Source organism: Stegostoma tigrinum, chromosome 6 (assembly GCF_030684315.1).
Source record: "Stegostoma tigrinum isolate sSteTig4 chromosome 6, sSteTig4.hap1, whole genome shotgun sequence".
In the NCBI taxonomy this organism is placed as follows: domain Eukaryota; kingdom Metazoa; phylum Chordata; class Chondrichthyes; order Orectolobiformes; family Stegostomatidae; genus Stegostoma; species Stegostoma tigrinum.
The window spans coordinates 53,513,110-53,535,277 of NC_081359.1; the positions used below are offsets into that span (position 1 = coordinate 53,513,110).

The following is a 22,168-nucleotide window of genomic DNA, read 5'->3' on the forward strand; positions in this document are numbered from 1 at the left end:
GACACTCCAGAGAAAATAGCCCCAGCCTATTCAGCCTTGCTGTATAGCTCAAACCCTCCAACCCTGGCAACATCCTTGTAAATCTTTTCTGAATGTTTTCAAGTTTCACATTATCCTGGCTATAGTAGGGAAGCCAGAACTGCATGCAGTATTCTGGAAGGAGCCTAACCAACATCCTATGCAACCACAACATGACTTCCCATACTCGATGCACGGGCCAATAAAGGCAAGCATACCAAGCTCCTCCTTACTAACCTATCTACCTGCGACTCCACTTTCAACAAACTATGAATCTGCACTTCAAAGTCCTTTTGTTCATCATCAACACTCCACAGCACCTTACCATGAAGTGTACAAGTCCTGCTCGGATTTGCCTTTCCAAAATGCAGAACCTCACTTGTCTAAATTAAACTCCATCTGCCACTCTTCAGTCCATTGGCCCATCCAATCAAGATCCTGTTGTACTCTACAGGTAACCTTCCTTGCTGTCCACTACACTTCCAATTTTGGCATCATCTGCATTTACATAAATGATGAAAAGCAGTGGAACCAGCAACAATCCTTGTGGCAAACCACTGGTCACAGGCTTCCAGTCTGAAAAGCAACCCTCCACCATCACCACCACCCTTGGTCTTCTACTTTCACGCCAGTTATGTATGTAAATGGCTAATTCTGTCTGTATTCCATGTGATCTAACCTTGCTAACCAGTCTACCATGGGGCAAAATGTTAGTGTTTGACATTAATTAGTCATGACAACTACAATGCCAGCTATTCTTTAGTGGAGCCTGAGTAACTTAAACAGCTATAATTGAAAATAATTTAAATGTATAAACAGCACTTAAATATAACCAACATATAAAAAATATTTATTGACAGTAGAATAAAAGCAACAAACAGCACAAAGGGGAAAGTCAAACTTAACTACATAGTATGCTTTAGCAGATATGCACAAACAATAAAGCTCCATTGCCAAATGACTGGGAAAACAAGTTGAGAAAATATCCAATGTCACTGCTGCATAGAAAATATGCTAAACTCACTAAATTTGGAACATGATTAATATTGTTTATCGAAGTCGGTCCCAGCGCCAGATGGTTGCATCATCACATACGGCGATTAGAATACTGCTATCTCTGCTAAAACTGGTTTGTCGTATGGCCGCAGTGCATTTTGGATAAGCCAGTGTTGTACATCTAAGGGAAAAAAATCAATTACAATATAAAATATTGAAAGCTTAATTGCAATATCAAAAAGGTACAGCAGGAGGGCAGGAAACAGACCTGGTCCTCTCCAGGATTTAAATTCTGATGTCAGCTAGACAAAAATCATGACGTTTGTTTGCTCAGAATTGCAAAAGGTCTCAGCTTTAAATCACAGCAAGCAGTTTATTCTCAAATAAGCAGTTGATTAACAACAGCAACAGCATCCTGAAAATGGCTTTACAAGCTGCTAACCCAGACAAGTGCTGCTGTTGATAAGGTAAAAATGAAGATGGGACAGCAAATAATGAAATTTTGTTTCAGTTCCATTGTATTAGTCAAAGTAAGTCTCTCAAAGCAAACTAAGAAACATTTAGAGAAAAGGCTCCAGAGGAAGAAAATCTACACAACCACTTAATCCTGAAAAGCCATTATTTGCTGCCTTGACTTTAGCTTAAGTTGTTAAGGTAAAAGAAAATACTCACTTTGCCTTATGAGGATCCTCCACTTCAAGGTCCCATACGTAGAGCTTTCCAACTTGATTACCTAAAGCCAGCATCTTTTAAAAATAACAGATTTTAATAGATAAGTTTTAAATAAACCACTGACAGGGGGGGGGGGGGGGTTGAAGATAACAATGAGGTCAACATATTTGTGAAGATGATATTAAAGAAATAATCAGATATTAGATATCATGGATATGGGATTAAGTACAAACCTCAGGACTCAGTAATTAACAGCAAGAATCAACTCAACAAATAAGGAGATCCTAACATATGGAATGTTATTTAAAAATCGCCTGAAATGAGAGTGATAGAATAGCAAAGAGTTGCAGAACAGGAATACACTTTTTAATTGCATAAACTGAATACTTGAAATGTACTCCCATATTCTTCATTTTTACCTTCTGCCAGAAATCCATTGAAAATCTCATATACCAGATATCACACTGACTATAATCGAATCTCCCCAGTATGGTCACATTTGATTCATTTGGCTTTATTCTATCAATGTCGTCCTCCATTTTGCTAGGCTTCCAGCATACAATGGCATTTTCACAAGACTGCAACAGATAACAAGTGTGCAATCACTGTTTGTGGCTCTTGTATATACAATTTGTCTAACGTACATTTGAATAAAAGAAAATTTGACTTTTAGTAATACTGTGATGAAGTAAACTTCAGAACTGTAATAACTTCATGGATTGAAAGAATCAGCAATAAACTGTTTCTCAGGATGAAAAGGGCAAGGAGAAAATGTTAAAGGAATTAAAAGTAGCATGTAAATTAACTATTCCTGGGAAGAAACATTATTAACAAACTGTTTGCTGGGAGAAAGAAGAAAACACTGCTTGATAATCTCCTGCCTTGTGATAAACGGACAATCAAGTCTGCCTGCAGATGCAATATCCTGAAGTAAAGGGGAAGTACAAGAAAAGCTATGTTTTAAAACAGACAACTAATCCCAAATGTAACATGAACAGGGGAGCTATTTCTGATAAAAAGGCAAGTTACAGCCTTGAGGCCCCCAGACATGTAATCAACGTTGGGATGAAATGAATCTACTGAATCATCAGTAATGTCATGCTGCAAACTTGAAAGACAGAAAATAGCAGAACTTTGAAAAACAACACTGCGCAAGGTTGGAACTCCACCATTAATCAAGTAAAGGCCAACTTGCTTACTTAAGGGGTCTTATTTTGGTTGCTACATGCAACAAAGTTTAAAATCATTGTTTCAGTAATCGATTGAGAAATTTCTTAAGCAGTGAGTTAAAGATAACGTGTGGTGATTGAACTTCAAAATTAAATAGTGGGTCAATCTAGAATTCAGTCACTAATACAGTGGATTCTTCTGCAGATTGTCTACTAAGCTCAAACAACAGCATTGTTAAAACAAACAAATGTATACTTCTGTACTGATATCACAGCTGGAAGGTACAACCACCCCATATGCAAATGCAGGGCCAGTGATGTCTCTACCAGGTGCACATATAGAAAAGATCATTGTACTTTGTTGCCTTTGGTAGCTGCCCCAGTCCTAAACCCTCCCCATCTTTGTTTTCTGCCTACTCCCAACCCCATGGTTCTTTTTTAAACATATATTTTCTTGGTGTAAAAAAGCACGATGCACCATTTCAGACCTAAAGTAGCACTTACGAACAACCCTGCTCCAATATAATCAATCACAGTAGGAGAAGCTTTGTAACACTTATCCACCAAATTATCTTTAATGAATCTCCATATTTATGGAAATCTACAAAGGGTAAGTTCAAAGCAACCCATGACTAAATTATTGGCCCAATGGCTCGACAGTCATTGGAGCCCACAAATTTCAGTGGGCAATTCTCCCATTAAAGATGGAGAATTTTGAGGGTTTTGCTTCAGTTAAGCTAATGGCTCCCTTGGAAAGGTTAACAGGATTAAAAACTTAGCTGGGTTAAATGAACCTCATAATTCAGCATTCTCACCGCCACATCACAGCTAAAACTTGTCAAACCATTTGGACTCCCGCGTCCCCTGTCAACAACACAGTCCCTAGCCTGGACTGCACCCCATTCTCCATGTCTGAAACAATATACCCCTTTCCTGCAGCCATCACCCTACCTTACCACCAAACCCAAAAGAACCATCTTCTCTGCTGCCAGACTCAATTCCCTCCTGCTGAACAGAATAAATATATTCCCTCTTCCCACTGGAATCAAAAACCACCCTACCCTAAGTTCTCTATCCCTTCCAAGCAATACACTCCACCAGCACTGTGGGACACCACTTCAAATTCTGGTTTCTTGACAACCTGTCACCCAATCCACTTGCCACCCTAACCTCACATAATTAGTATTTACTCTTTCACAAGAGCTGACATAGTGGCTATCAATGCTGCTGAATATTTAAATAACAGAATACAGAATCTATTGTCATGAAAAACAGGGAATGGTCTGCCTTCTCCCAGCTATCCTTTACGACAAGGAAAGTGTGGATTTCAGGCAAACTCTACATTTCTGAAGAAACCAGAAGAATCAGAACAGTTAGGCACAAATTCAGAGTCGACAAACAAGAAACTGGAAGAATACAGCAGGCTAGGTAGCATCTTGAGTAAAGGAGCAGTCAATGTTTTGGGAATTACCCTTCTTCAGGACTAAATGTGGAGGTATGGAAAACTGCTGATGGCGAGGGGGCGTGGGATTGGGATGGAAGGGGTGAAGGCAGAATGGTAGTGATAGATGGACACTGGTGGTAGGTATGACCTGGTTGGTCAATGGGAGGAATGAATCCAGTTGGTTGCTGGAAGGAAGGGTTGGAAGGTGGAATGGCAAGGGAGGAGGTGGGGCTGGAAAGGGAGGCAGTGATAGGTGGCAAGGTTATTTGAAATTGGAGAACTCAATGTTGAGTCCTCCGGGCTGTAAGGTTCCCAGGAGGAGGATAAGGTGTTGTTATTCAAATTTGTGTTCAGAGTCACTGGAGGAGGCCAAGGATGGACATGTCAGAGGGGCTATGGGACGAGGAGTTGAAATGGGCAATGACCAGGTGGGTAAGTTGGCTGTTATAGGCCAGGCAAAGATGCTTGGCGAAACAATATATCCCTTTACTGCTAGACTATGTTTAGTCTCTCCGACGTAAAGACGACCACATCAGGAGCAATAGATGCAACAGACTTGGTTGGAGGAGATGCAGGTGAAGCTGTATATCACTTGGAAGGACTGTTTAGGGCCTTGAATGGAGGGAAGGGAGGTGGTGTGTGGGCAGGTGTTGCATCTTTTACAGTACACGGCAAGGTACTGGGCAGGTTGGTGGGGAGTGTGGCATGAACTAAAGAGTGGCGAAGGAAATGGTCTTTGTAGAAGGCAGAGAGGTGCGAGGAGTAGGCTCTAATTGGAGTTGGCAAATATGTTTGAGGATGATGTGTTGAATGCAGAGGCTGGTGAGGTGGAAAGTGAGGACAAGGGGACACTGTTTATTATGTTTGGAGGGGAGGTGGTGGTTAAGAGCTGTGGTGAGAGGAATGGAGGGGCATGGTGGAGGGCTGTTTGGATGACAGATGGGGAAAAGAGCATCATTTGAAAAAGGCAGACATCTGGGATGCTTGGGAGTGGAACGTCTCCTTGTCAGAGCAGATGTGATAGATGGAGGAACTGGGAAAACAGGATGGAGTTTTCGCAGAATACAGGGAGGTGGTGTAGTCTAGGTAGCTATGGATTTGTAGTTTACACACTGACATTTACTATCGCCAGAAATGGAAATAGAGAGGTCAAGGGAGGGAGGATTTTGAGATAGACCAAGTGAATTTGAGGGTGGGATACAAGTTTATAGCAAAGTTGATGAACTGCTCCAGTTCAACCTGGGTGCATGATGCAGCACCAGTGCAGTCATCAACGTAATGGCACATGAGTTGGGGAACAATATTAGTGTACGTACTGAAGAGGGACTTTTCAACATAACCTACAAACAGGCAGGCATAGCTGGGGCCCATGTGCATACCCATGGATGTGGAGAAAGTGGAGGAATTGAAGGAAAAGCTATTGTGGGTGAAGACTAGTTCGGCAAAACAGAGGAGGGAGACTGGATGGGTCTTTTGGAGAGGGAAAATACAGAGCTCATTCCTAACGCTAAAAAGTAAGAACAGCATGACAATATGACTTGCCACTCTGGAATGTCTGGGTCAACTCAACAAATGGAAACAAATATTTACCTTAGACAATATTAAATCTCCAAGCCAGCGCACACAGTCCACATAATTCCTATGTATGTCTCTTGTGGAGAAATCTGGAAAATGTATTTTCTGAGACACAAATGGCCTGTAACAAAAAAGGACAACAAAAAACAACTGAAGTTCCACCTCTCATCCAAAAAATCTGAATAATATTAAAATGATGGATTATTTGGTTATACAATGGTTTATCAAATGGCACTAGCATTTTCATATCCAATTAATTATGGGGAAGTGCAATAAGAATCAAAGACGAAAGGAATCGGAAGTTTATTTACTGCAATTAAAATATCAACGACAGTAACAGTAATCAGTTTGAGTACTATCAGCCAGAAAGTTAAGACAATAGTCACCTTTTCCAACACCATATGATCTGAAATCTAAAACAGTCAATAATGCCACTTTAATGTTTGGTCCAAAATGACAATGGAGTGTTAATCCAGGTTATAAGCCAAAATCCTGAAGTGCAGTTTGAATTTCTAATTCAAGTGAGATTGGTACTGAATCAGTAAAGCTGACATTCCTGCTACATATGAACATTTTTGCTGAAACCATAGAAGTGAAATGTGTTTTATTTCTGTTATCACCCTTCTCCAATGAAGAAAACACTGCTCCCAAGTTGCTCAGGGTATTATACCAACTTCAACTGGATACGAGTACTTCTCCCAAGTGGTCATTCTTCCCATTACTGGCTACGGTTAGACGAGACAGGGGCGTTTTGTGCATGCGGTGTGGAGAAATCCCAGCTGAGTCCACCATGTTCACATACATAGTATGCGGCGCCTACTTGTGGCACAGTGGTAGTGTCCCTACCTCTCAATCAGGAGGCTCGAGTTGAAGTCCATCTGATCCAAAGATATGTTGTAACAACTTTGAACAGCTTGATTAGAAACAATGGTTACACAGAGGACTTTCATGGTACTGTGGTCGTGTCTTTGAGGTAGGGACACAAACTGTCTGGGTTCAAGTCCCACCTGCTCCAGAGCTATGAAATGTTTCTGAACAGGTCAGTTGGAGCATATCTCTCTATATATTCTAACAAGGGACTCTGGACAGCAGTGGTTTTCTGTTTCTTAAATTAGAGTTCCTGGGTTCCGTAGCATAATGCCAACTAAAATCACTTGACCTACACTGGATTAAGGATCAACCTTGGGGCTCTTCACATATACATCACAGCTACTATTCAGTCTGAAATATCAAAGGAAATACATACAAAAAAAGTGTTCTTATTGCACAAGGTACACGAGTAAGATCTTAAAAATTCTAAAGTTTTGATAAAATTACCTGTAGATTTGCTACATTACATAGTAGTTTAAAATCGAGCAAGTAATAAGAGTGATAACAGGATCAATATCAACCCGGACTAATCAAGATATTTCTGAAAATGTAGGTACAATTTCTCTAGAATGCAGCTGAGAAATACAGAACTGAGCTCACAGCTTTCATTAAGCATGAGAATTCATAACAGAAGAGTTGCTTCTACAAATAGGATACAAACAGATAAATTTTATCAGAGATAATAGGAACTGCAGATGCCGGAGAATCCAAGATAACAAGGTGTGGAGCTGGATGAACACAGCAAGCCAAGCAGCATCTAAAGAGTAGGAAAGCTGACGTTTCAGGCCTAGACCCCTCTCCAGAAATGAGAGAGGGAAGAGGGTTCGGAAATAAATAGGCAGAGGCACGGAGGCGGATCAAAGATGGATAGCGGAGAAGAGAGGTGAAGAGGAGACAGACAAGTTAAAAAGGCTGGGATGGAGCCAGTAAAGGTGAGCGTAGGTGGGGAGGTCGGTCAGTCCAGGGAGGTCGGATAGGCCAAGGGGGCGGGATGAGGTTAGTAGGAAGGAAATGGAGGTGCGACTTGAGGTGGGAGGAGGGGATAGGTGAGAGAAAAAACAGGTTAGGGAGGCAGGGACAAGCTGGGCTGGTTTTGAGATGCGGTAGTGGGAGGGGAGATTTTGATGCTTGTGAAATCCACATTGATACCATTGGGCTGCAGGATTCCCAAGCGGAATAGGAATTGCTGTTCCTGCAACCCTTGGGTGGCATCATTGTGGCACTGCAGGAGGCCCAGGATGGACATGTCGCCTGAGGAATGGGAGGGGGAATTGAAATGGTTTGTGACTGGGAGGTGCAGTTGTTTACTGCGAATCGAGCGTAGATGTTCTACGAAGCCATCCCCAAGTCTTCGCTTGGTTTCCCCGATGTACAGGAGGCCACAGTGGGTACAGCGGATGCAGTATACCACATTAGCAGACGTGCAGGTGAACATCTACTTGAGGTGGAAAGTTTTCTTGGGGCCTGGGATGAGGGCAGGTGTAGCATTTCCTGCGGTTGCACGGAAAAGTGCCAGGTGTGGTGGGGCTGCAGGCAAGTGTGGAGCGGACAAGACAGTCACGGACAGAGTGGTCCCTCCAGAAAGCAGACAAGGGTGGGGAGGGAAAAACGACTTTGGTGGTGGGATCGGATTGCAGATGGCAGAAGTGTCGGAGGATGATGCATTGGATCTGGAGGCTGGTGGAGTGGTACGTGAGGACAAGGGGGATTTTTTTTGGTGGTTATTGCGGGGATAGGGTGTGAGGGATGAGTTGCCGGAAACGTGGGAGGCACGGTCGAGGGCATTCTTGACCACTGCGGGTGGGCGGGTGTAATGTTGCGTTCCTTGAAAAATGAGGATCTCTGAGATGTACCAGAGTGGAATGCCTCATCCTGGGAGCAAATGCAGCAGAGGCGAAGGAATTCGGAATAGGGGATGGCATTTTTGCAGAAATGTGTGTGGGAGGAGGAGGAGTATTCTAGGTAGCTGTGGGAGTCAGTGGGCTTGAAATGGATATCGGTTTCTAGGTGGTTGCCCGAGATGGAGACAGAGGTCCACGAAGGTGAGGGAGGTGTTAGAGACAGTTCAGGTGAACTTGAGGTTGGGGTGGAAGGTGTTGGTGATGTGGATGAATTGGTCGAGCTCCTCGTGGGAGCATGAGGCAGCGCTGATACAGTCAATGTAACGGATGAAGGGGTGGCTTCAAAATCTCCCCTCCCCCTACCGCATTGCAAAACCAGCCCAACTCGTCCCCGCCTCCCTAGCCTGTTTTTTCTCTCACCTATCCCCTCCTCCCACCTCAAGCCGCACCCCCATTTCCTACCTACTAACCTCATCCCACCCCCTTGACCTATCCATCCTCCCTGAACTGACCTATGTCCTCCCTACCTCCCCACCTACACTCACCTTTACTGGCTCCATCCCCGCCTCTAACTTGTCTGTCTCCTCTCCACCTATCTTCCCCTCTCTCCTTATTTATTTCAGAAGCACCCTCCCCTCCCCCATTTCTGAAGGCATGTTTAGGCCCAAAATGTCAACTTTCCTGCTCCTAAGATGCTGCTTGGCCTGCTATGTTCATCCTGCTCCACACCTTGTTATCACAGATAAAATTTAAAATGTCCTCATTTCAAGCCATCCATGACTTGCTTGGTGCAAGATAAAGTTGTCCATATATATAAAAATTGCTACATTACTGTCAATATTGAAATTGAGATTGAGATTACATTTTTAGTGCCAAAGAAATGTAAATTCAAACAAAAACATGATACCAAGCAGAAAGTCTCTGCTATCCTACCAGAATTCAGTCAGCGGTCAGAAACAGGAGGGTGTGACTATGAGTGAGGCAGACAGTGATCCAGGAGGTAGTGCTAGAGGAACATCAGCCCCTCAGCTTGCCCAAAGGATCAGAGGTTCTTGCTCCCAGTGTCGATGAGAGTTGGGACTGTAAGGAGGATGAGCAAACTGACCATAGCACCATGATACAGTGAGCTCCTCAAGTGGGAGGAAGAGAAATGTAGTTGCAATCAGGATAGCACAGTCAAGGGAACAGACACTGTTCTCTGTGGTCAGTATCAAGAGTCTCAAAGGCTCTGTTGCCTATGGGGTGCCCAGGTTCATGATCTCTTATCAGGACTAGAGGAATTTGGAGTGGGAGGAGAAGATCCAGTTGTCATGATCCATGTAGATTCTAACGATAGACAATGAAGAAAGAGGGATCCTGCTGAAAGAATATGAGCAGCTAAGGGCTAAATTAAAAAGCAGAAGCCAAAAAGGTAATAATCTCTGGATAATTAACTAAGCCGCAAGATAACTGGCACGGGTCAACAAGTTTAAAGAGGTAAATGCGTGGATTTGTATGGAAGAAATAGGTTCAAGTTCAATATGGGAGAAGGAAGGAGCTGGTCCAATGACACGGAGTCCACCTGAATAACGCCTGACAGAAGTCCTAGCAAACCGTGTAATCAGGGCTATAGATAGCTTTAAATAGTGGGAGGGTAGGTTCAGGTGCATTGAAAATGAGAAAATCCGACAAAGGATAAAGCAGAATTGCTGGTTGGTGATGGGGCTGATTCTCACATTATACTTTCTGGTAACAAAGGAAAGAATGTCTTACTGCACCAAGTATAGGGAAATTTGATAACAGAACAAACTTATTGTATTCTGAGTGTCTTGTGCATTAAGATAAGACAGAAAAATTGACAGCCCAAATCAAGATAAATAAATACAAATCTCATAACTGTGATTCTGTAATTCCCGAGATCAGAACTGAGAACTTACCATTCGAGAGAGGGAAGAAGGATGGAAATGGTGTTGGGGTAGGCACTGCTAATAAGAAATGAAATTGGATGATGTAGAGTCCATTTGGGTAGAGGTGAAAACAACAGCAAGGGTAGGGCAACAAGACAGGTGTTATATACAGCCATTCAGTGAGAAAGGCCATAAATCAACAAATAGTAGAAGCATGTGAAAAGAATATGGCAATAATTTAAAAATTATGAGTGACTTTAACCTTCATGTTGATTAGTTAATCAAATTGGAAAGGGTAGCTGTGACAACAAATTCAGAGCATGCACTAGGGATAATTTCTTGGAGCTATGGCATGGAGCCTACAAGATAGCAGGTTATCTTGGATCTGGTTATCAGTAATGAGGTAGGTTTAATAAATTACTTCAGAGTAAAAGATACCCTAGAAAGTAGTGATCACATCATGAAATAATTGGGGTCAGTAACAATTGTATTCAACTTAAATGAAGGGGACTACAATGAAATGAGGATAGAATCAGCTAAAAAGTGAACTGTGCGGATAGATTAGCAGAAATAATAGGATGCAAGCAGTGGCAGACATTTGAGGTGGTAACTCATGACTCTCAGCAGAAATACATCCAATAAGGAGGAAGGATTCTAAGAGAGGGATAAATCAACCAAGGCTAATGATAGGGGGTAAAAGTCAATGATTGCCCCAAGGACTGGGATAAATTCAGAATCCAGCAAAGGATGACTACAAAGACAATAGAGAGAAAATAAACTGAGGGCAAGCTAGCAAGGAATATAAAAACTGACAAAAAAACCCAGAAATTCTTCAAATATATGAAAAGGTCAGAGGTTTCAAAATCCACAAAGTCCCCGTCCAGAATTAATCTAAGGAGATGATTTTGGGAACAAGGAAATGGCAGAGAAGTTAAACAGATATATTGCATAAGTCTTTATGGAGGAAGACACTTCAAATATCTCAGTAATACGAAAGAATACATTGTAGGGATGAAGTACCATCATCATCACAAGAGAGTTAGTATTAGATAAGCTAATGGGCCTTAAAGCAGCTAAGTCCCCTGACCAAGATAGCTTGCATCTTGGATCCCAAGAGCTAGCTACAGAGATAGTGGATGTATTGTTCGTAATAAAACATTTGGAAAATCATAATGTATTCAAGCAGAGACAGCACGGCTTCGAGAGAGGGAAATTGCATCTGACTATTTTTCAACAAAGTCTCAACCAGAGTGGAAAGCATTCAACAAGAAACCTCACAAAAAAAAGGTCAAGTCGTAAGATAATAGCCCACAGTGCTGAAGATAGCTTATTGATATGGATAGTGAACCGTCCAGTGAGCAGGAAACATCAAGTGAGGATGGTTAGCGATCGGGTTTCGCAGGGATCAGGGCTGTGGTCACAAAAGGTGAAAATATATATTTGTTAATTTGAGGAAGGAAGCAAATGTCCATTAGCCAAATTTGCAGATGACACAAAAATAGGTGGAAAGACAGGTTGTGAGGAGGATACAAACAGCTTAGAGATATTTATAGGTTATACAAATAGGCAAAAACAAAATTGGCAAATGAGGTGTAATGTGGGAAAGTGAAATTGTTCATTTTGGAAGGGTGAGCAAAAGAACAGTATTATTTAAATGGAAAATAAATGCAGAAAAAAATGCAACACAAAGACTTGGGAGTACTTGTGTACAGGACACAGATGGAGCAGGAAATCAGGAAGATATAGAATGTTGGCCCTTATTTCAAAGAGACTGAATGTAAGAATAGGAAAGTCTTACTGCAACTGTATAGGATGCAGGTGAGAGCACATTTACAGTACAGTGAGCAGTTCTGATTCCCATATTTAAAGAAAGGTATTGTTTCATTGGAAGCAGTTCAGAGAAAGTGAAACTTCTCAGTATGAAAGATTATCTTATGAACAAAGATTAAACAGGTTGGAACTCTACTAAGAGATGGTTGGAACTGCAGATGCTGGAGAATCTGACATAACAAGGTGTAGAGCTGGATGAAGACAGCAGGCCAAGCAGCATCAGAGAAGCAGGAAAGCTGACGTTTCGGGTCTAGACCCTTCTTTAGAAATCCGACGATACGGAGGTGGATCACATTGTGGACAGTGCTGTTCTAGGCTACAAAGGGACATTGATAGAATGCAGAACTGGGCTGAGAACTGGCAGATGTTTAACCCTGGAAAGTGAGGTGATTCACTTTGGAAGGACAAACTTGAAAGCAGAATACAGTGTTAATGGAAAGATTCTTGGCAGTGTGGAGGAACAGAAGGATCTTGGGGTTCATGTTCACAGTTCCCTGAAAGCTGCCACCCAGGTGGATAGAGTTGTTAAGAAGGCACGTGGTGTGTTAGCTTTCCCTAATAGAGAGATTGAGTTCAAGAGCTGTGAAGCTATGCTCCCTCTACACAAAAGCCCGGTTCGGCCGCATCTGGAGTATTGTGTCCAGTTCTGGTCGCCTCATTACAAGAAAGATGTGGAAGTGTTAGAAAAGGTGCAGAGGGGGCTTACCAGGACGTTGCCAGAGTGGCAGAAAGGTCTTATGAGGAAAAGTTGAGTGCGCTAGGGCTTTTCTCTTTAGAGCGACGAAGGATGAGAGGTGAATTGTTAGCGGTGCACAAAATGATCAGAGGTACAGGTAGAGTAGACAGACAGAGACTTTTTCCTTGGGTGCAGGTAGCTATTGCGAGGGGGCATAGTTTTAAATTGAGCGGAGGTAGATATCGAGGGAGACATCAGAGGCAGGTTCTTTACTCAGAGTGATCGGGGTGTGGAATGCATTGCCGGAGAGGGTAGTGGAGTCGGCCTCATTAGGGGCATTTAAACAGCTATTAGATAGGCATATGGATGATAGTGTAAGGCAGGGGTAGAGATTAGACAGACCTTAGTGTTAGGGTAAAAGTTCAGCACAATATCATGTGCTATACTGTTCCACGTCCTAAGGAATTTTGTCTCTCAGAGGGTTGAACTTCTTTGCAACTCCTTGCCACAGAGAGCTGTGGGTGCAGAGTCCTTGTGTATATTTAAGACTGAGGTAGATTGTGTCTTCACCAGTTTTGAATCAAGGTTTTAGGAAAAGGGCAGGAAAGTACATGAGTGTCTATCAGCCATGATCCTACTGAATGGTGGAGTAGGCTCGAGGGGTTAAATTGCCTACTCCTTTTCCTATTTCTTATGGTTTTATAGAAAAAGATCCTTTTTCTAAAAGAAGATCCAACAATAACTTAGTACTTGCTGCCAAATCTAATGTAGTACTTTAGATTTTTCTCATCTATGAAGGCTGCAACAATGCAACCAGTCGAACAACAAAAATAAATAATAATTTAGTTCAGGCAACATAAAAACAGGACTAAGGGCCAGATATGTAACGATTACCTGTTAGTTTTGCTTGGGTTATATTCATTTGATGCCTTAATAGCTTTTAGCATCCTTTCGGAGTTGATTCGCCACAATTTAAGGGAATGATCCATCCCACAAGACATTATTTTTTCTCCAAGAAGATCAAAATCCTATAAACAAAAAACAGTGCCATAAATATGCTTTGTATACACATTGAAAATTCTGACATTAGGCTCTCTGGAAAGCCAGTTCAAGTGTAACACGTATCCGCAGACAGAGCTAGGTTTTGATATTAATGCCAAATGTACCCTTTAAATCGCCAAATCTAATATTAACTGTAGAAAATCAGTACCCCGCATAGCTACCAACATTGGCTGCCTTTGCACTGTTATAATCAAATTTCAGTGTCACCCTTAGATCAATGGTATCACTTCACCCAGATCTGAAGACTGAGTTTCACTCGAGTCCTAGGCATAATCTAAATTGAATTTGTTGAATACTGCAGTATTGGAAGTCCTGTCTTTCAGATGAGACATTAAATCAAAGACCTATCTGCCTTCTTAGATTCATATAAAATATCTCTTGATATTCAAAGAAGTTGAGGAGATGTATACTTATCTCTCAGCAAACAAACATTGTCAGATCAATCAATAACATTTACACTACCATATGTGGGACATTGTTGTGTTTCACGCATCTGTTTCCTCACTTCAAAACTACTGCACTGGCCTTGGGACACCTAAGCTTGTAAAAGGCTCTGTAAAGGAACCTCCTTTCTCCAGTGCATCCTGACACGTAGTTTGTCTGTGCTTAGATGAATAAGGGAACTTCAGAGTCTGGAAATACTTGAACCCTAAGAACACCCAACATAGTCTTGGTCCCACTGCACTGTTCTGCTTCAACCCATATTGCTGATCTGCTAAAAAAAAGTTGCAGGGTTTCTCTGCTCCACAAGAAGTATTGTTTTAGACTGGAGAACCCCTTCACAAAAGGAGAAAAGTTTGGACAACACCTCTCCCAAATCAATTAAATGTTTAGCTATATGTCACTGACCATTCCGTACACAAAGCAGCCCACTCTACATAAGGCTCCACTCCGATTTCCTCACAACTAAGCTATATTTTTGTGGATGCGAACAACCCTCTCAATATTGCACTCAACCTGACCATCCAAAAGAATCTCTCCCAGCCTTCCAAACACCAGCTAAATGCATTTCCGTATTGTTCTAACCTAAATTTCCCCACTCCCTTCACAATCTAAGAAAGAGGGGTAAGCTATTCAGGACTGAGATGAGAAATAATTTCTTCACTCAGTTATGAGCCCATGGAATTCTTTCCCACAGGAAGCTGCTGGAGCCAATTCCTTAGATATATTCAAGAGGGACCTGGACGTGGCCCTTGCAGCTAAAGGGATCAAGAGGTATGGGGAGAGGGAGAGAATGGGATACTGAGATTGCATGATCAGCCGTGATCATATTGAATGGTGGTGCAGGCTTGAAGAGCAGAATGGCCCACTCCCGCACCTATTTTCTCTGTTTCTCCTTGTCCCCTACCATTTAACCCTACTTGGCTAGCCTTCAATCCCCATGTGCAGTTTTTTTTTAAAAAAAGGATAAAACAAGTACTAAAGAAATGAACTGTCTTGTGACATGCAGTAATTAAAAGACAACATTGATTATCCTTCAATAAACTGGCTGCTTCATATCAATAAATCCTTTAAAGCTTAGATTGACTCATTGGCACAATCATTTAACAAGATGTCAAGAAGTGTAATAGCACAGAGTATCTGATTACTTACTGCACTCAGCACCTCATCTCGATGTCCTTCCACACCTCCAAATATTGCCACTAAAGTATCTGTTTGTATGTTCCAAAATCTTAAAGCATGATCTAGTGTGAAACACAGGTTCCATTTAGCCTTTTACGCGAAGCATCCCAGAGCTGCTCAGCTTTATCTTCATGAGCTACCAGAAGCCAGATGGCCACAAAGTTTTAACAATATTCACTTGTGCAATATATGTTATAAATAGATAATTATATGACAGTTGTAGCACAATTGTTTTAATCCCACAGCAGAAGATATATTGCTTTACAGAATATTAAGAGAAAAGGAAACAATTAATTTTGTATTTTAAAAATTCTGTCTCTTCAAATCAGACAAAGATTCAAATCAGCCCAGGATGAAAAGTTAAAAGTAGCAGCATTTATTAAAAATAAATAGTTTGTTACCAAAAAATCTGATGAAACAGCATTAAAAATCAAACATAACTGCCTTAAATTTTAATGAAATTAATTGTTTTAGGATACTGGATTGAAATATTAGAATGTGACCAAATATTGCTCAGACTAACAAGCACCTTTTTGTTTTTCTACAATGATTTGTACTTAAACAAAAACAACTGTCAGAGCAAGACTTAGTATGCATGTATCCAATCAATTTACACTTCTAATATGAGACACGTATAGAAGAACAGGGAACCATACATTGCATGTTTCAAAATACTCATTTTCAACTTGTATCTTAACAAGTAAATTACGCCTTCCCCATCCCAGATTACAACAGCATCCCAGACCTTTTGCAATGATGTCCAAGATGGTAGCTGGAAAATCTATGGGCAGAATTATCTTAGATACCTTTACCTTCCTGAAAAATTCAACTCATCACTTTCAGGCAGCAACACTGCTGAATATGCAGCTCAATATCAAGGAGAATCTAGATGCAAACTCTCAACACAGGATCCTAATACCACAGTTTAATAAAACTAATCAAGTTCAATGACTATCTTACCTTTGCTTACAGAAAGCAGAAGATTTGGTTCTCTGGGATGAAATTTCAGTTCGTTGATTGCATTTCCATGTCCAACATAGTGCTACAATCAATAACAGAAGAATGCCACATTAGTTTCTTTGACAATAAATAATCAATACTTGTGAGTAATCCGAAGCAACAACGAAGTTATTCCATTACTTTAAATGCAACGACTTTAATGCTGGTATTTATTTTCAGTCTTTAAGTAACTATACTTTGCAACCATGTGACTAACATTTCTTCTTAAAAAAACAAAGCTACTTTACCCAAATAAAATACAAATGCATTATACCCATCACAATCTTTGGCACCAGTACTAATGGTACCAACAAAACAAGCTTTATTCACTAACAAATTATACAATTTCTCTTTTGTAATTTCCTGCAAATGTTGTATTCAACTTACATGTTTTCTAACTAAGTTTTTTTTAAATTGTTACAGAAATATTCTGTTTGTCATCTTATCAAGCAACAGATAAGAAACAACTCCACCAATTCCTGGTTTAAGCCAAACCTTAGCAAATTCTGGCAAGGTTTGGCATTTTTGTTTTCAACTGTCAATATAATATGCAAACTTCCTGAATTTGAACAGATGCGTTAGAGGTAACTTTTAAGACTCAAAACAGGTGAGGTTAGGTTGGGTTGGCTGGAAATCTGTTGAAATTCTCAAATCTGACGTCATCTTAGTTCAGCAGGGTGAGGCCAGCGTGATATATCCCACAGGGTAAATTATCCATTTAAATATTAATTGGAGACCACGGACATCAGAGTTCATCTCAGTTTTAAATTTCCCTCCAACTATCAGATTTCCTGAGACTAGACAAATTCCACAGCTAAAGGGATACAAGGACTCCTGGATCCAGCAAGCAAATGCCATTCAACTTACCATTCAACACCATAGTCTCCTACTAATCTGAACTCTCCAACCATCCCACTCAAAAATTCTAATCCCTCTGATTCTTTTGTCTCCAGTCTCAGATCAATCTGCAGCTCCCAGCCCACAATCTCTCCCTCCATCCTCTGTGCTTTAAGCTGTGGCTGGAATCACCGGTCTTTTGCACCCAGCAGCCAGTTTAGCATCCAAATTCGTCAGGATGTGGCTGGGAAACAAAGAAAAAATATTTAAATCAGGCTCAATTAAATTCAGCGGACCCAAGGAAAAGACATTCCTCAGCTTCCTGACCACAGAAATCCCCCCAACTCCCTCAATGCCTCTAATTTAACCATGGTGCCTTTAATTCTTTCCTCAAATTTATGCCACCTAACTTTATATGGATAACATATTCCAGCCTGAGCGAGCAAACAAAAGCAGCTCTTGATGCTCAGACAATACATCTTCCTAGTGTTATGAAGAAGTTTTATTATTAATTGTTTGAGTATTTTGTGTCCAGTGGTTCATTTGAATGCAATGAGAAGTTACAGCATTTTTTTTAAACAAAGGACCACTAAAACAATGCATAGGGCCAATTTTTAAAGACACTTTGAAAGTCACAAGGCATAAGCTAATTGCTTGGAGTTATTTACTGGACACCTCTTTACATGTATCAGAATGTGGACTGAAAGCAGTAGAGCCTTAGAAAAGTTAGAGAGAAAGTGGATGTTAGCCCATTACACAGCTGACAGAGACAGAACGACCACTCATTCTAATCCCAGTTTCCAATACCTGGTTCATAACTTGCAAGTTACAGAGCTTTAGGTGAAGATCGAAGTTCCTTTTAAAATTGACGATTTCCAGCTCTACTACCAAATCTAGCACTGAATTCCAGATCTTCACCACCCTCTGGGTAAAAATATTCTGTAGCATCCTTTTTAGGCTTCTATTAATCACATTAAATCTATGCTCCATGGTAAATGACTTCTCCACAATGGGAAGCAGATCTTGCCTGTACAGTCTATTCATGCCCCACATTATTCAAAACACCTCAATTAAGTAACTGCTCAACCACCTTTGATCCAAAGAAAACAACCACTGTCCAGCACATCTTTCCTCAATTTCCAAACACTCAACATACTTGCAAATCTCTCCTGTACCCCCTTGAGCAATTTACAAGTATTTTTTCTTTGTCTTCAGGAACTAACCATGATTTGGCCAAAGTGCCTTTTCCAAATTAATCTCCACAGAGCAAATTCCTTTCTCAACTCATTTTTGAATATTTTATATGTCATTATTTGCAGTATACTGTCTTGTGCTTAGTACTGTGCAGAAAGAGTTCAACAACTGACAAAACGATCATATTGAATGGTGGAGCAGCCTCGAGAGACCAAACAACCTACTACCGCTCCTAATTCGTATTTATATATATGTTATTTGATTTAAAAGTATTTCATTTACAACTGTTGTACTCACCTTAATGCACTGCATGGAGATAGGATTAATAATTCGGATGATGCCCCTGGATCCTGCCACAGCCAACAGAGGATGGCTTGTATTACTGTCATAGGTCCATGCACACGTATAGAAGTTTTCATCTGTCTGAACAGCTCCAGAGTTATAGTCAATACAGAATAAAACCTCATTGGCAATTGCCTTTTGTCCTTGTATTTCTCTTATATCTTCTAACATGTATCACCTCCTCCAGCAAGGACTATGAAACAATCTGACTCAGATTTACCCATAACAAATTGTGGTCCCATTTTGGCTATGTGACCAACAGGACTTCAGATCCCAAACCAAAAAGCTCACTGACTCTCCCACAAGCATGTCAAGCAGACTTCTGTTACGAACAAGTCACGTTTACGGCCCCTTTTAAAGTTAATCTGAGCTTTTATCAAATCTGGTTAGTCACCAGTAAAAATGACTGAAAAGTTTCAAATTATTTTCAAAATCAACCTTTTTGTAAGCATACCTACCTTCACACAGAATTGAAGTGTTGCTGAAAAAGGAGACGTATTGTTAAAATACTTCATCTTGCTGCAACCCGCCCCACACCACCCAAATAAGAATAATCCACAAGAAAGTATCAAAATAATTGTAAAACAGCATTTATATCGTATGAGGCAAAGAGTGCTGGTTGGTCAAGGCACAGCCATGAAGAATGCACCAGCTAATAATGACTGACAATTAACTGTCCAGTTTTATTTAAACCAGAGAAGTTGCATCCAAACCAGAGAATGGCTATCACCTACTTAGTGGAGTTGAAACAAATAGAGGGTAATTTCAACATTTCAACAGTGGTTGCCGTGATCGCATAACATATCACGGCATATTTCGCAATGCACAACAGCCATATAGCTATCACTTTCAGTCCTCAAATGTGCCCTTGTCAATGGTGTCAATAAATTTTAGGACAGATTGTTGTGTGGCAGTCTTGAATGCACTAGAAGCTTAATATACGATGCTCTGTCCTTTGAAGTCTGAAAAGGTTATGTACTTAGAACCACAGAATACCTACAGTGTGGAAACAGGCCATTGTGACCAAATCCACACCAAATCTTTAAAGTGCATCCCACCCAGATCTACCCCCATTCCCCTCCCACACCAACCCAATCACTAACACTGCTACTGCACCTGGCCTGCACATCCCCAGACACTATGGACAATTTAGTTAGGCCGGTCCACCTTACCTTCACGTCTCTGGACTTTGGGAAGGAACTGCTGCACCCAGAATAAACCTATACAGACACAGGAAAAATGTGGAGACTCTGCGCAGACAATCATCCAAGGTTAGTTTCGAACCAGGGTCCCTGGTGGTGAGGCAGCAGTGTGGACCACTGAGCCCCATTCTGTCCCACATACATCTGTATGTGTTGCATTCCATTTGCCATTTTTCTGTCCACTCATCTTACAGTCTACAACTATGCTGCTCTCTATTAAACATGTGGCCCGTACTTGTGTCTTGTGCAAACATATTCATCATGCCTTTCACATATACATCTAAATCACCATTTATAAGCCACAAAAGCGGGGGACTCGTACTCACTTGTACAGAACAGTTGCACAAACACCTGTTAACAATTACTCTTTTATTTCCTGCCACTGAGTGAATTTCGTAACTCATTTGCTACATTTCCCTGTATCCCATAGGCTTTTTTATTTTAAAAACCAGTATGCCACATGGGGCCTTATTAAAAGCCTTGCTAATAATCTGTTTGCAACATGGAAGAAGTTCACTTGATAACCAATCAGCACGTTCATCTCAAAAGCATTATCTACCATGTTCCTTTTAGTTGATATTTCTTACAAATTGCCCTACTCTGAGAAAGACAGGTTTCAACAAAACATCTCAGCAATACTCAAGTTTTTCATATTGATAAAGCACTGAGATACAATAGCATCCAGTAATTTTGAAAAAGTTCTATTGTTGGATGAAACCAAGCCTCTGAACTTTACAGTACTTCCCATAAAAGTAGACTGATTAGCACACACAGTATTTTAACATTTCAAATTACTGCCAAGTGCCTATTGGTTGAAATTCCACTTAAAATCTCAATTTTACAACTATGTAAATAAATGTTTATATTAAAAGGATACATCAGCATCTACATATGACTGTAATAACCGTATTTCCCCTTGCGAATGGCATTCATAAAGTGTGACCTATCACAAACAAAGAATGAATTAGAATATACACAAATATTTGATGAAACACTGCAATCTTTCTCAACTGAATTCAAAATGCCCAAATATGTTTATATTTCTTCAGCGGTGGTCGAGGCTGGAGGAGAAGGCATGAGAAGGAAAATAAAGCATTTCTTACGTCAGTCTGTAATCAGTTTTGAGATGAGCTACACACACCATGTGCTGTCAACAAGGTAACCCAGAGGACTGATTTCAGTTTGAGTTTAAAACTGTGGCCTGTTTTTTGCCCCGAGCAAGGAACACTCCATTAAATCAAGAAATGCTGGTTTTTGAATTTTTAAATTAAACAGAAATTAGGCTCTAAAGTTCTATTGTCTGGGATAATTTTTACAGTTGAAAGCAAATTAACAATCAAAAATCTCATCATTGGCGCAAATGCTGTAGCATCCAAACATTAACTTGAAGTGACTGTATGCATCAGATTACATAAAATATGCAGCAGAAAACAGGTAGTTCAGAGCAACTAGTCTACAGTTGCTACCATGCGATTCCTACATCCTAATCATTAATGTGAATTGTGAACAGCAGCAGTTGCAGCACCAATCCTCCTGGAACACCATTTCCTACCTTCTGCCAGTCTAAAGACAGGTAGTTCTCCTGTAATGTGATCGTTGCATTCTTGTGTGACCTCGCAACATATAGAAAATCACATTATAGGGAAATCACTATAGAAAATCATAATACCTGTATATCAGAAAGTCTGCATTAGCCAGAGTTCACTATTCATCAACTGTGTTACACCCAATTCACATTAACAAAACACATGTTTTGCAGAACTACCTGTGATCCTTATTCCCGTTATCTACTTTGTCTTCAGGCCACCAACAATCTACCCTGTCATTTGTTCCCCGACTCCATATCCTTTCTCCTTGTTTATTCATCTATTTTGGGGGAGTTTATCGAAGGCCCTTTAAAAATCTATAAATTTACATATACTGCATTATCAT

General features: G+C 40.7%; 1 protein-coding gene across 3 annotated transcripts in view; it reads right to left on the reverse strand.

The window, feature by feature from the left end:
- Positions 1-22,168, reverse strand: part of eed (embryonic ectoderm development) — a 48,028-nt gene that overhangs the window by 16,379 nt on the left and 9,481 nt on the right. For 2 of the 3 annotated variants that reach the window (XR_007247720.2, XM_048532460.2), the window contains exons 4-12: positions 21,114-21,179; positions 18,990-19,115; positions 16,623-16,704; positions 15,633-15,724; positions 13,872-14,005; positions 5,890-5,995; positions 2,106-2,264; positions 1,687-1,760; positions 1,043-1,195 (exon numbers count right to left, since the gene is read on the reverse strand). Coding sequence is in view for 2 of the 3 variants with exons in the window: in XM_048532460.2 (XP_048388417.1) it covers positions 1,069-1,195; positions 1,687-1,760; positions 2,106-2,264; positions 5,890-5,995; positions 13,872-14,005; positions 15,633-15,724; positions 16,623-16,704; positions 18,990-19,115; positions 21,114-21,179 (966 nt within the window). In the remaining variant the exon portion in view is untranslated. Of the gene's footprint in view, positions 1-860; positions 1,196-1,686; positions 1,761-2,105; positions 2,265-5,889; positions 5,996-13,871; positions 14,006-15,632; positions 15,725-16,622; positions 16,705-18,989; positions 19,116-21,113; positions 21,180-22,168 lie in introns of those variants that run through there. The other variant, XM_059646566.1, reaches the window with a different exon arrangement.